Source organism: Micropterus salmoides, unplaced genomic scaffold, assembly GCF_014851395.1.
Source record: "Micropterus salmoides isolate LMB-PRFRI ecotype aquatic unplaced genomic scaffold, ASM1485139v1 Ms_hic_scaffold_14, whole genome shotgun sequence".
Lineage (NCBI taxonomy): Eukaryota > Metazoa > Chordata > Actinopteri > Centrarchiformes > Centrarchidae > Micropterus > Micropterus salmoides.
The window spans coordinates 28554352-28569753 of NW_024040485.1; the positions used below are offsets into that span (position 1 = coordinate 28554352).

The 15402-nt window shown below is 39.3% G+C and overlaps 1 protein-coding gene across 1 annotated transcript in view; it reads right to left on the bottom strand.

Annotated features, from left to right (window-relative positions):
* Positions 1-10482, bottom strand: part of col15a1b (collagen, type XV, alpha 1b) — a 55444-nt gene extending 44962 nt beyond the window's left edge. Inside the window, exons 1-2 of the mRNA XM_038718862.1 lie at positions 10325-10482; positions 9971-10035 (exon numbers count right to left, since the gene is read on the bottom strand). Coding sequence (XP_038574790.1) covers positions 9971-10035; positions 10325-10344 — 85 coding nt within the window. The 5' untranslated portion in view covers positions 10345-10482. The remainder of the gene's footprint in view (positions 1-9970; positions 10036-10324) is intronic.
* Positions 10483-15402: the final 4920 nt, after the last annotated feature.

Below are 15402 nucleotides of genomic sequence, written 5' to 3' on the forward strand. Positions count from 1 at the left end.
CTAAAGTGGGCTTTAGCAGGAATCCCTACAAGCTCCAGGTTTTGTCCTGTATGTGACCTCTGACCTCCCTCTGCAAAAAGGTTCTCCACATGCATCATCATACACGCAGAGTGCTAGTTATGCTACTATAAATGCCCAGATTATTGAATCAAATCATATAAACAATGAAAAGAAATGACTGTGTGTAAGGTGAGGAGTTGCCTATAGGCAGAAACCCAAAGAGAATTATGACCCAGCCCTGCAGTTGGCAGCGCATCTTTCAGCTCAGTGTTTTGATTGAAGGGCCTGAAACATTACCATGGTTCTTTCTAGGCGGTATAGCCACCTGTTTTCAGCAAAGTCCAATAAATCCACTGTATGCACTAAACAGCCAATTCAGTTTTTCCCTGCGTCGGGTTGATGTGCAAATAGGCATCTGTTTGTTAATATTTTGGCAACTTTATAGAGTGGTTGTATGTTAATGTTGTGTTACCAGCTTGTTCCACTCTCCCAAGTGGTTATTTTCTTTCAAGTCAATTAATACAGCTGTGACTTTTGCTGACTCAAGGCCACAATTGACATTTACGGGATCATTGTGAAAGTGAGATAACTTCAGATTTGTCTCTATATAAATAAAATCTAATTGATTTGAATTCTAAAACACAGCGTAGCTGACCCAGTAAAGTCAGCTATGAAGCAATATGTAGCTAACGTTGGCTATGATAAGCTAACAATAGCCTGCGCTACTGGTCATACCCATAGACTGTATATAAGAAATGGACGTAGTCATCATGACGTCACCGACTGTGGACTGCCGTTTTGAAGCCTCGAGTTTGGCCGATAGGGCGCCGCCATGTTGACTTTTTGCAACCAGGAAGTGCCCGGAAGTGACGATACGCTGGAGCTAGCTAGCTTGCATAGCTAGGTGCATCTGTAACTCACGTTAACTGTCATTTTAACACGGCTGATAACTCTGTCTAGCAAACAACGGTCTTAAAACTGAATGTAATCATCAGAGAAGTGAGCCGACTCCTCATAAGCTTTTTCAGTGGCTTTTTCATACTCTGCTTTGTGGTCTATTTTAAAATAAACAGGACCATAATTTACTAAATGAACATCATTTTGTGTTGATGAAGACTTGAAACTAGCGACTGAGACTATAAACTCATCAGGAAAGTGTTTACTGAGGGAATAAATCAGCTGAAAAGTAGCCGGACTTCTTTTTGCAACCAGAAGAGTCGCCCCCTGCTGGATGTTCAGTAGAATGCAGGTTTCAGGGACTTCCGCATAAGCTTCATGTTGTAAGTAAGTACTAAGTAAGGCTGTAGTAGCAAAACATCTGATTGTATTGGATTGAGCGACAGGGTCTTTTATTACTTATGGATTTAAGTTTGTTCATTTGTAAAAGGAAGATTTTGTTATCCTCTTTTAAATTAAGCTGCCAGCTGTTATGACTTGGTGGTTTGGTGGCTGTTAGGCAATGCAAAAATGAGTGTTATGGTAAACATCTTGAGATTGCAGTATGTGTACAGACTGCCTGTTGATCCACAGGTTACTAAGACAATAACCAACTGACTAATGCTGTAGCTGAACTTCTGACTTCGAACACACACACACACACACACACACACAAAACCAGTTCACTCAATGCCATACTGTAAAGCCTACAACATTTTCAGATGAAAGAATGCATTGTTTGGAGATGTTAGGAGTTCAGAGGTGGACATCTGCAGAGGGACAGTTTCCATTACATCAAGTGTCCCTGGCTTTCACCCCGTTACCCCCCCCTACCCCCTGCCTGCCATCCTCTCACTTCACCCCCTGAAATACACAATCATAGAGACAGACAAAAAGAGGTCTTCCAGTATACAGCTCAGTGATTTCTTCCCAAGAACTAGTGCCTGCTGAGATAAGTGGGACAGCTGGACACAGAGGGACAGTGCAAAGAGCTAGACAGGCAGCCGGCACACAGACAGACAGGTAGACTGAACTGGTCTCATTTGGTGCCCAGTCCCTTCTCTAACCTCATTTCCTCCCGTGTTTGTTTGATCATTTTATAAACAGGGAATGAGTCAGTTTGATAATTAATTCAATTAACATAACTGGAGACTGTGTTAAGAATATTGTTGAATTATAACATATTTTGCAGCATTAGGAGACGGTTTGAGGTTTTGAAGAACTTTGGTTGATTTGATTAAAGAATATGAAAACTAGAACATGTGTCAACATTTTCTAGAAAAGAAGAAAGGCTTCTACCAATACTGTAAACTTTATTACATACAATGTCTTCAAATAAGCTTACTTTACATACGTGTTAGGCCACATGTATTATAAACATTTCCTTTGTGATTACAGTCCTTTCTAATTAGGCTGTTATACAGTGAGGGCATAGACAGATAATCTGAACCAACCAAGCCAGTCAATTCATCAATTTCTCCAAATATGTGGTAACATAGATACAAGTTGCTGGACTATTTACATCGTGTATGTCCTGATTATGCATGTATATGGCACAGGACAGTGAATGTGAGAAATCTCAGTGTGTGTGTGTGTGCTTGCTTGTGTGTACATGCTGGGTGCTGGCGGTGTTTGCTCAGCTGCAAGCGTTGTTCTCAGAGCAAACAATCTCTTAGAGATTCCCTCATCGGCTCATCTCCTCCTCCAATACGAATGTTAATGAAACAGAAGGGAGGCGCAGTGATGGGGAATTCTTTTACACATGCGATCCTGTAGAAAGTGCCTGTTACTGCCATTGTGTAAGGTGTGATAAACCAAAGCATTCACGGCACTGTAAGGAGTTTTGGCCCATGTCTGTAAGCACAGTGAAGCAGGTCAATGATGTCATTAATGTTTGTAATTTGGAAGTGCTCGACATTGTGTATTGTGACAGACATTTGATGTGAACTGCTCGGAATGAAAAACATCCTTCAGAGAAATGTGACAGGAAAATATTATGCCATGTTTGCTCCATAGTCCCTCTGGCAGAGAATCCTCTGACATCCACCCACTGAAGTCGCACCACAAAAATCACTATTGTTTAGAACTGCAGAAGATGTGCAGTGCAGTATTTTTCCATTTGTGTATTTGCTGAGACAATTTGTTAGGGCAGTGCAGGTATGTAGTAGTGCATTTAACAGCAGACTGCAGAAAGAAATGAGAGTATTCCTGTTGTATGGGGTTAGGTCATTCATTTACATGTGTTGGTGGCGGATTTCACCAAAAGCTTAGTTTTAGATTTTCCCTCTAACCCTTAAATGGATCATTTATCATCATCGTCCTAGAAGTAAAAATATTTCACCAACTTTCTTAACCAAGAAAAGTCATCCAATCTGCACCAGGATTTCTGAAAGCGGCAGAGCTGTCTTACCCTGCGAGGAGTTCCTAGAGAAGGTTATATTTTATACATAAAATAACACATTTCTTCAAAGATATAGTAGTGAAAGGAGATGGACTCAAAACTTTCAGTTTGAAATTGAAAGGTAAAATTGACTTGATGTTTTATGAATACTGTCCATGATCTGACAATTCCATGATAAGTGGTTTTGCTGCACTCTCCCGTTTACTTCCCTTTCCATACCTTTTTGTAGCTGTGATATACTGAGAGTCGTTAGGAGCATCGACAACCAAAACAGAGACTTAAGAGCTGGCACTCAGTGGCACATCCACAACGCCTCAGGGAAGGACAGAGGCTGAGTGAAGGAGAAGGATTTGAGCTGCCGTGTTTAATCCAAAGGTAAATAATGAAAGCGCAGCTGTGGCACAGAATGTCAAAACAAAGAACCTGTGGAGGAGCAGATGTGTAGAGGACTTCTATCAAGATATCTGTCAGTAATTTAAAGCTGGACAGACAAAACGGAGGGTATAATCTGGTTTAATATTTAAGAAAAATAAACCTAACTTGAGGTAATTCGGTAGAGTAGTGTTGTAGTTTCAACAAAATGAGAATATGCTAATATGCTGTTGGTGTATTATTCCTTAAAACTCTACATAGAGGACAGAGCCAAGGTCAAAACATCTGTTATGATGAAGATGATAGACGCACTGTTAGCTATTTAATGTTTAAAAAGACAGATTTGTCCTCAAATAGGGAGAGTGTTGGTGTATGTGTGTGTAAATGTGTATGTGTGTTTGTGTAGTACCCTCCGTCTGCAAACAGCCAAACAGCCAAACAGCCATAATTTCAGTAGCCACAGAGTCAGACCCAAATATGCAAAAGCATACCTGAGCATACACACAGAAGAACAGTGTACTTTCCACCTTTCCCTTAAAACGTAGGCAGTTATTGAAGGTTACTTCAAACTGAGTAAAGTGCACATGATGTTGTACATGCTGTACTGCATGTCAGAGTAGTTATTCACACAAAATCAGGAACCTTAAAAACTACGTAGCATAATTCAGACACATTGTTAGTATGTGAGCCCTGCGATGGACTGGCGGCCTGTCCAGGGTGTACCCCGCCTTTCGCCCTATGTCAGCTGGGATTGGCTCCAGCCCCCTGCGACCCTGTACGCAGGATAAGCGGTTGACGATGGATGGATGGATGGATGTGATTTGGGTGAGTTATCTGGATAATAAGTGGTATTTTAAAATCAGTCCATGGTTCAGATTAGCCTGGTTGCAGACTTCTATATCGTTGCCCAAGTCTCAGATTTTGGTTCAGTGATTCAAATAGATAATTGACTAATAATACAGTATTTAAGTCAAATGGCAGTTCGGACTGATTACAAGGCTACGTCCTGATTTGAGGAGGTTTTGGTTTTGTGAATCTTTGAGAATCTTACTCTCTGGCACTGTATGAACAGTTGTTTTTCTTCCCAATTTCACATATTAAAATGATATCCAAATATTTGCTATGTACTTTGTGGCTTACAAATGTATCCAATCCATCACTGAGATGAAAGGATAGCTCACTGAGTCAAGTAGGCTCTGCATGTCCCATGAGATTGCATCCTGCACAGGTGATGAGGATTATTGTAACCTCTCTATGTGAAACTTCCCCTAAAGGCTCGTGCAGAGTCGTGCTCGTGCAGAGTCGTGCAGAGTGTAGATGCTGTAAATGATCATGCAGCATGTCGCCACTGATGATGTGTGTAGATAAGTGTGTGTGTGAGTTTAGCCAAAACACTCAATGGATGAAGCAGCAGTGCAAGACAAGATATAATCCAACTGAGGTAGATCTCTTTCTTCTTCTGTCAACTGTGAAAGTGAACAGTGCAGTTGTCCTAAGAAGACACACAAGAGAAGTTACTCTGCTTAAACACTACTTTACATACGTTGTTTGCTTCAGGCTGCATCAAACATTTAGGCTTCAAAAATATAACTTATAAAACGTAAAGCTTAAAATTCCCTTGATTATTGCTAATCTTGAAATACCATAATCACTTGATATGACTGGTGGTTACTGAGTAGATTAATTGATTGACATAATATCAAATACAAAAATATCAAATCTTTATCAGGTCTAATCTGAAAGTATCCTAAAAAACTTTGGTTTGGAGACAAAGACACTAGAAGTGATAATGGCATCATTTGGGCTCTTGGAGAGAACGTTTTAATTGACTAATCAATTAATTAATTTTAGTGTTATGTATTTGGGAAACTTGCCAACTGTGTTAATATTACAGCACGGATATTTATTACAAATACCACTAAAATGGCTGAATAAGGAGCCTAAAGCAGTCCTTGAATGGATAGAAGGAAGGGCATTTATGTTAAAGAAAAAATTACTTTCTCACTAAAAAATGTGACTCAAATCTCACTTTAATAGTTTAATTGTGTTACTTTTGTGAGAGCTTTGTCCGATTTCCTTTTATATTTAGGCCAATGGACTGGACTCTTGAATGAGTAGACCTTTTCACCCTTGCAAATACCTCGGCTGTGCCCGAGCTAAAGCCACAGATCAAAAGAACCTATGACTTCAACCTTTACATCTCAATGTTTTTTTTAAATATCCTCTCAAGCATTTCATCTCACCTATGATTCCCTGTTTGTTTAAATAAAAGAATAACATAACCAACAGATGAAGTGATAATGAAAATAATTAGTTGCAGCTGTAAATTAAACATCCAAAGGTTTGATTTGACAGCATGTATTAAGACTTTTTTACTAAGTAGTTCTGTATATTCACATGTAGAGCGGGCAGTAACAATGCGTGTAACTATCTCATAAACGGCAATAAAGTGTTTGAAAGTAAATAAAGATTCTCTCACTTCGTAAAAAGACTTTCTCTGTATGTTTCTTGCCCAGAAGCATAGCTCTAGCGGAACAGAAACACAATGATATTGATTCATGGTCAACTTTTGAAACAGTAACTATGGAAACTGTGAACCCAAACATCAACAGAAAACCAGTGACATTTCAATGTTTCCTTTGTAAAAACCATTACAGTAATAGCTGTAAATCTGGGTTTTTATCTTAAAAAATCATCAGGTCGATCAAATTAATGCGTCTGATGTTAGTTTAACTTCCTCTGCAACAACAGTAGCCTTTTCTCTCCTCACTTCCCACAGTCTCTTTTGGGAACCAACGTAAAGAAGGCTACATCATCTCAGTGAGCATCACATCATGGAAAGTATAAGACCATTTTCAACGGAAAGTCGTAAGACCCTAAAAGAAACAGCCATTCTTATTTTCAAGTTTCCAGTGACTGATTTCTTTCCCATTAAAATCCCATAGAGCTGACCGTTAGACACATACAGCAATGACACCTTTTACAGTTGGCCTATTGTGCCCAACTGTGTTCAAATCAAAGTCACTCTGGCTGAATGAGCACATTCCAGACAGGACGCCGCGGCAGTGAGGGCGTTCAGTACTCTAATATAAGACATTTAGGTAGAGGCTCCTTCATACAACTCTATGACATGCTTGCTTGCCAGGTTTCTAGACTCATAAAACACTATAGGGAGCGTGATGGGAGTTTTATTCCAGTAACATCAGAGACCAAATAGGTTCAAGAGTGGACGCAGTGAAAAGACTTATAGGTAAAACTTAAAAAATGTGGGTTGGGGGCAACTGAAGCAAACTAAAATGTGTTTTTGACAGCAGTTTTCTAGAGGTGTGTTGATGTGTCTGGTGGTCAAACATTCAACAACTGATGGAACCATAATATGACTGAAATTGTCAACAGCAACATAATATGATTAGGTTTTTCTGTACAGAGGAAAGTCTGGTCCAAAATAGACTCCTGCTGGGATCGGCTCACAATCATTTATATTGGCTAAACATGGAACTCTTTCAGAGCAACTCAACCAGCTGTAAATGGAAAGTGAAGGTTCTTGGAGGCAGGAATAAGAGTGTTTTTCAGGGGGACGAGGCGAAGTTTCAAAATGTCCTTTCTCAGCTGTAGTGTGTCTGGAAATGTAGATGCCAATAATGATGCTCTGCTCTCTGAAACTGTCCACACGAAGCCAACTAAATCCAAAAGAAGATGCTTAAAATCTAATGTGCATTTTCAAATTTACTCCGCTGAGTGTCGACACAGTCTGAGGGTCACCCTACAACTGGGCTCACAACAACTGTTGTCCCAGGATAGCCAATGAGATAGGATTTCACACAGCAACCTGTTCTCAACCCAAATCGCCACATGTGGATGCTCAAGAGCCCTTGGCGTCGGCCTGGGTACCCTTTAGCTTCTTTTTTACACGTGTAGGGCTCAGCGATCAAGTTGCATGAATAAATATGCATATATGGTTAGACTTTCATAATAAAACTAGTAGTTAAAGTTTAGTAATATCGCAATTTGGTTAGGTTTAGGCACCAAATATACTTTTTTAGGTTTATACGTAGTTTACATACGGGATGACACCGGGATGACCAAAACATATGTGACATATATCAAGGTGTCTCATACAGACGGGCCCATTTATTTCTGAGGTGTTTGAGTCGGAGATTTAATTCATGCACAGTCTAAACATTGTCATGTGTAAAAGTTAGTTACATAGTTACAACTACTAAATATCAACAGGTAATGTGAAGGCTGTCAGTATAAATGAATATTTGGCATAGTATTGTGTTCCAAGAATATGGGATGGAGTAAAAGATCGTGTTTTGCTCAAAGGTACACTTTGAACACTTTTGGTTTTGAGATTTGAACATTAACATGATTTTCTGGTCACAAGACTCTCTCTAGCCATCAGCAGTCCACAATGTGATGAGCTGTGTTCAGTCAGTGAATAATAAATAACTCTAGCATGCACAGCATCCTGCAGAAACACCGGATCCTGGATTCGTTTTTTCTGACTTTCTGGAATTGTTTACAATGGATAATTATTTTCGTCACCCATTGTCAAAAATCAGTCCAACCACATAGCTACACATGCTGACATTAAACTGGCACCCGGACAAGTGTGTTCTCAACATCCCACTTCAAAGCTCCGTACGAACCAACCCTCCGTACCGTCCTCTCTGATTTTCTCACAACATTACCATATAAACTAAACACTTCATTTCTCACCCTGGTGCGGCGTTTGACTCGTCCGCCACTTCCCCCTAACTCAATGTACACACACACAGATACACACAGGATAAAGAGGGCAGAGGAAGCCAGGTCGATTGCCAAACAAACAAACTATCTCTTTCCTACAGAGCTGTATAAGAAGAGCCTCACAGCAGGGAGTAACTAAATGAAAACCACAGCAGCAGACAGAGGTGTGAAAATGGAAATGCAAAGGGGGACTGACCCATATAATGTGTCTCGTAATGGGCCTGTTAGGGAGGTGTGGATGACTGATGAAATTTAAGTCTAGCCATTGTCATTGGAGACCGGCTAACGTTTTACCTTGTTCTTTGGCATGTTGCATTTTACTGCAGGTATCAAAGCCCAAACGGAGCAGCTCTTTAGCCGTTCACCCACATAAACATCATACTGGAGGTCTGCTCAGTAGTCTAACGTCAAACCTGATCACTTATTTCATGCTTAGTGCTGAAATAATGTGTTTAAGTTAAGATGACAGGAGACAGTAGGTGGGTTTGTCAACATTATAGTACATGCATGTAGTCATCCAAGTCCACTCAGTCAAATGGGTCTTCAGTAGAGTAGTCTGTTTCTCAAATACGGCCACGTTATTAGACCCAAAAGGGGACTTTGCACCTCCCCACACAAAAATTCACTGTCTTCAAATTCATTTAAAAGACAGAGACTTCAAAGCAGCCTTGATAACAGATAAAGATTGAAAAAAAATATAAATAAAAATAAATTAGGCTATAATAAAATAGGAAATGTAATAAGGAACTAAACCTTTGGTAAGCCACGCCCCCTTACTTAGTTCTTAATTGACTTGAGTTGGTTGAAAATACCATTTCCAGCTGACTTTTTAATCTTTTAAGCAGACTCCTTAAAGGAGAGCTTTGTAAAGACATCTTAAAATAATGTAGTTTGAAATGCCCCTGGCCTTGGGTGGCTTTAGTTACTGTAGGCAGCAAGATGATGAATAAATAAGTAATACTGTTGGTGTTAAGGTTGATGCAGTAATCGTACTTTATAGTTTATAGATTTTTTTAATGAACTATAAAGTCATTTCAAGACAGGTTCAGACCTCTCTCCTAGGATCAAATCTAATCACAGCAACCAGAAAGGGCCTTGTGCTTTGTGCAATAACTATAACAGGAACTATAACATATGAATTATTAGATTTTAGTAGTCTGATGATTCTATATGGTCAACAATTTAGCCTTCACCTTTAAATCTGGCATTTACTGCAACAAGATGACAAACATTCTTAACTTTACTAGGTTACATTAGTGACCACTAAGATGATACATGGCCAGTACTGTCAAAGAAACGTTAAAATGTATTACTTGATGATCAATAACACAGACTAAATTGCTTTCCATGGGACTGCACCATCAACATGATGAAGAAACCCATTTCATGCCTTTAATAAAGACATCAAACTGTTTTAGCCTTCCTATCCTGCTCTTAAGGATCCATCTCAGCTATTTATGGTTTTACAGTTGCATTTTCAGTACAAAGCTGAAGCAGCATAAATCTTACCTTCTATAACTTGCAAGGCAGCGGTCAGGCAGCACAGCAGGACGAGATGCAGGGCAGCAGACCACCTGAGGCGACACACCAGGCACATAATGTTAAGTGCTGAACTTTAAGCTAAACTTCAAAAAATAAAACAAATGCTATTCAAAAAGGTCGCGACGTTAAATAAAAATAGCGTAGGCTGTGCATGTGACATGTGTCCCAATGTAGAGCAGGAAAATGCTTCTCACAGAAGACATGGAGCTACATCACAGGTCTGCACTGAGGTGTAGCCTACTGAAGACTGTGCGGCAGAGTTGATTAAAATTAACTTTCTTTACACGCAGAAAACCTTGTGGTAATATTTGATTGCCTTACCCTTGAAACATTTTAGCCATAAATGAATAAAGATCCAGGTTCGGCTGTGAACTCCAAGAGCATGTGTGTGATGAAATTGCGTCAAAGTCCGCGATCCCTCTGTTTCTCACTGTGCAGACCTGAAGTCACACTGCGCTCTCTCTCTCTCTCTCTCAGTACAAAGCCTCCCTCAGTTCTGAGCTGACTGACTCTCAAACCCACGGAGATGGGAAATTTGACTCTTTCTTGAAGGAAAAAAAAAAAAAAAACTCCCCCCTTACTCACTCAGTGGACCCTCTCTCCCAACCTGCTGCTTCAAGTCAAGTCAAGTTTCTTTCACCAATGATAATATGCCTGTTTACATTTATAGCCATCATGTAGCCTAAGTTAAATCTATCCATCTATGAATCTATCTTAAATGTGTTTAAACCTTTCCAATTGCAATTATTAGACTGAGAATAAATCAACTGACAGGGAAGGAATTCGAAAAGCACCTGTTAATTAATTAATTGAGTGTTAATTAATTAATGAACTGTGTGAATTAATGAATAAGGATAGCAAATAGTATTTTTGAATTAACCTGTGAGGTGGGCTTAGAGCAAAAATGTACTGTTGTGTCCCTATTGACACTCAGTATGCACCCTGTGTATAGCCTCTAAACTCCCATTATAGAGGGCACTCTGCACCTCGCCTGTTGGCAACACAGGTGTTTGGTACACAATAAACCACTAAACCCACTATAAAACACAGCAATCAGCTGTAGCCTGTTCAAAGCACTATTTATAACAATAGAAAAGTTTATTTTTTGTGTTTTGTCATGTCATCTTGGTAAGGTATCATAACACACCAAAGAAAAAAAGAATATTGGCCAATATATCAGATTTAAAAAAAATCCCATATCAACTCTACGCCCTGGTAATTTGGACAAACATAACTTTATTTAGGAGGATGTGCCATGCGAGTCAAGTCAATTTTATTTACAGTATATAGCCCAATACCACGAATCATAGTGTAAACACAGCCTAAGGGAGAGTAATAGAGGAGTTCTAAGACTGACAGATGCAGTAAATGTTGTGTGGATAGAAACAGACCATAATAGCAACCTTTCTAAAAATAAAAAAATCAGATGACAATAACATAGATGGATTGTAAACATATTTGAAGAATATGGAACAGAGAGGGTGTCGAGCAACTTCCAAGTGCTGTCCAGTATAAGTTGCAGTAAAATAACTGAAGCCTTAAAGCGAGACTGCATAACGGCAAGTGGCAAATGCACAAAATGGTCTGCTGTATTTATGTCTTGTTTTACTTTTATGATAAAACCATTGAAATATTCATCTGCTACATGCAACATAAAACACATTGTAACACTGGCTAAAGCAGAGTCTTCATCAGTCAACTGACAAAGGAATTGTTTTCAAATTGTGTTCATTCTTCTTTTAAAATTTCCATAGTTTTGTTTTCAAACTAGATTTTGTAGATTTTGACACTGGGCCATTTTACAAGACAGGGCCACATCATCAGGTAATGATACAGGACCCACCTTATTTACAATTGAACAAATAAACAAATTGATGGCCAGGTGCCCACTTTGACTAGTGAGGATCCCAACCTGCCTGTCTTGACATTTAAAAAGTCAAAATTTTGGAGATACAAGGTTTTTATATGCAAGTGCCTTGTCGAAAAGCAAAACAATAATTGTGGCTGAAGGCGGCGATGAAAGCTTCACAAACACACGTTCAACAGTTTACCAGTCACAGTATCTCTCTTAAAATGTTGCCTTTGCTTAAACTGACTCCCTGACCCCCGCAAGTGAATTATAGTACTGCTGTGAACAGGAAGGGGTTGCCTTTGGCTAACTGGTAAATGTTTGGTTTCCAAAACTGAAAAGGAATTCATACTTTCAAAAGAGACCATTCATGTGTTACACAAAGACCATTTGCCCCGGAAAAGGCAGTTTTATGCATCACCTATTGTTGTCTGGTTGCTCTCAGTCAGGGCTTTAATCAGTCAGACAAGAAAAGTGTCTGTTATGTCTGTTATTTAGTCTTTTACCAGAAAAAAAAAAAGAAAATGAAAATGAAAATGGGATTGGGAGTTTAGTCCAGTTTCATGGACGTGGAACACGTATAGAATTTGAATTTTATTCGTTTTTGTAAGACTCGGATTAACCTGACCTGACTGTCAGTGGCTGCCTGCAGTTTAATAATCATTTTATCCTACATTGGGCGTTATATGCAGATCTCTGTTTTCAGCAGTGAGCAGAAATACACTTGAAGGCTAACAGCTACCGGTTAACAATCATGAGATCCAGTCTGTGTGGCCTCAAGCTAACTGAGTTTAACTTCTTCTAAAAAAATGTTCAAAAAAGAGGTCCCTTTGTTCTTGAATCAATACAAAGTCAAATCCTGCAAACATGAAGCATTTCAACAATTTTAGTAGTTTGTTGTGGGAACCTTGAAAGTTCCAGGTGTAGAATTAGAAAGAATTGGAAATCAACATACATAATTGGATTTCATTTAATATTTCACAGCAGACACAGTCAGTGTTGGACTTCGAAGCTGACGGAGACAAAGCTTCAGGGGTCAATGAGGTCACAGGGAGTCTCAGTGAAATTGCCCATGTTGTGATGTTAACACTCCACTATTAGCAGATGCTGGAATGATAATGACTCGGAGAGAAAGGAAGGTACCCTCCCTTTTCACCTCTGCCCCTCTCACCGTCTCTGTCTTTACAGACTACATTCCCATCCTAAGCCACTTGTGTTTTCCCTGTTTAGCTCGTCTTACAGATTTAACTCCCAGATAGGCAGCTTGTCCCCCCCCATCAGTGGAAGCTGTGGGAAGAAGATGACGTCTGATGGATACCTTAATCATAAAGATGCTTTTTGTAGGAGAACCTGAGACTAAAGAATAGTGGGCTACTGACAAATAAACAAAACCTGTATACATTTACAAGGTAGGTATATTTATGATTTTACAACACAGAGTTGGTTTAACGAGATTACGTTTGTAGTTTCCTTTAAGCTACTTACAAAAATGTATATACACTAGATGGTTGGATAAATAAAAAAGTCAAAGATATAAAACTATTTTACATGGTGGATTCTCCATACAGTCTCCATATTTCACGTTATGGTGGACGTGACCCCACAAAACTAACCAACTTTAATTCTCATGCACAATTCAGTTGCTGATGTTACGGGTGATAATGCATTTGATGGCCTTGTTAAAAGGTGCTATACAAAAAAACCCTCTCTTTTCCATGCCTCCAACTCCTACAACTATAGGCTTCTTAACATGTTAGATAGCCAATGGATCTGCATTTTATATGTTAACACCTGATAGAAATGTGAAACATGACTTATTATACGCCACTGTATTTTTACAGTGAAGTGTGACATTAATTTAAGCTGTTGTGACTTAATGCTGGTCTGTGACAAAACAAGCATTGTATGACCTGACTGCAACTGTAAATTACACATATTAGAGGCTCGTCTCAAGTTTTGTACACTGCTCAAAAAAAGCAAGGGAACACTTAATCATCACAGTATAACATCAAGGCAATTAAACTTCAGGTATATCAATCTGTCCAGGTAGGAAGCACATGCGATTGTGAATCAGTGTCACCTGTTTTGGTGCAAATGAAAGTGACAACAGGTGCACTGGAGAGGCAACAGCAAGACAACCCCCTAAAGAGAATAGTTTTGCAGGTGCTGGTTTTTTTCCTTCCTGACTGATTGTTCTCTACTGCATGCTGCATTTGAGGGACCAAGCTGTCAGGCATGTGCAGTCAGAAAGTAAGTTTCCAAAAAATATATTTTTTTATTTAAAAAGCACAAAAAAAATATTTTACAAAACAAAATAAAAAGTTCCGGGCCCATAAAAGAGGTCAACTAAACAGACCTTAACTCAGGTAAGATAAGCTGAACCAAACAGACCTAACAAGACTGAGACATGGTGGAAACTTATATAGTGGCTGATCAGGCCATTCTGACACAAAGGGGATTGACAAACACACAATATAAAAACAAACCACAATAACTACAACATGTTAAACCAACGCTACCTAATATGAACTAATGGTAAATCAATCAAATAATCATAACAAGTATAACTAGCAAAGAAAAAAACACAACTCAAAAGTGGAATACTCTGCCACCCCCATGATATGGGAAAACATGGTGCAGTCTAATTATCCATTCCCCTACTTAAACAGCTTAGAGGCAGTTGGAAGTCCTTTCCTCTGTCAGACGGCCAGCGACCTCCAGCAGCAACTCAAAAAGAAAGGTATAAATTTCACAGAACTTAAAGATGATGAACCTGAAATTAGCTAAATTGACAAAGTTAACTAAATGTGTGCACCCAAATAGAAAACTGTTTTTAAAACTAAAATGTGTGTCCAGTTATTTATTTTGTATATGTAACGTGCTCAAAACAAAAGAGTTACCACCATGAGGTATTGTTTCCATGTGTGGCTGCTAGTGCGGCCATCACACTGCACTTCTGTGCATCATCAACTGAATGTACACAACAGAAGCAAGAAGTTGTAGACGGCAAAAATCTTGCAAATCTTTGGATGATAAAACCTCCCACATTTGCAGAAAGCTCGCCCCAGTGAACCCATCATTTTCCCCTATTGTGTTTTTTATGAGCCCTGTGAATTTTTTTTTTTTAAACAGGGACACTTGTGGTCATTGTCTTTTTTATGTGGGTCCTGGCCACAAGACAAAATTCCCACTGGGGGAAAAAATAAAGTGTCAACTTAGGTTAACTGTCCTGAATTCTAGCAAAAGACAGCATGTGCTTTAAACTGAGCGGAGAGTAAGGATTACAGACAGCACAGAATGCAGCAGAGTTGTAGTTCAGACAGTGATCAGAGCATCAGACCGAGATTAGGGTTGTTGTTCTGTGCGTGCTGACCCAGCTAACCACAAACAGGAAGCCATTTATCCGAGGCCAAGTTCCCCTGAAAGCTTCCTACTGCAGATCCAAGATTGTCTTTGTTCTTTTGCAAACTAAGAGACAATGATGATTTTAGGATTAAATAGATTTTTGGGAAACTGAGCCCGGGCCAGTTACGTAAAAGGTGACCACAAT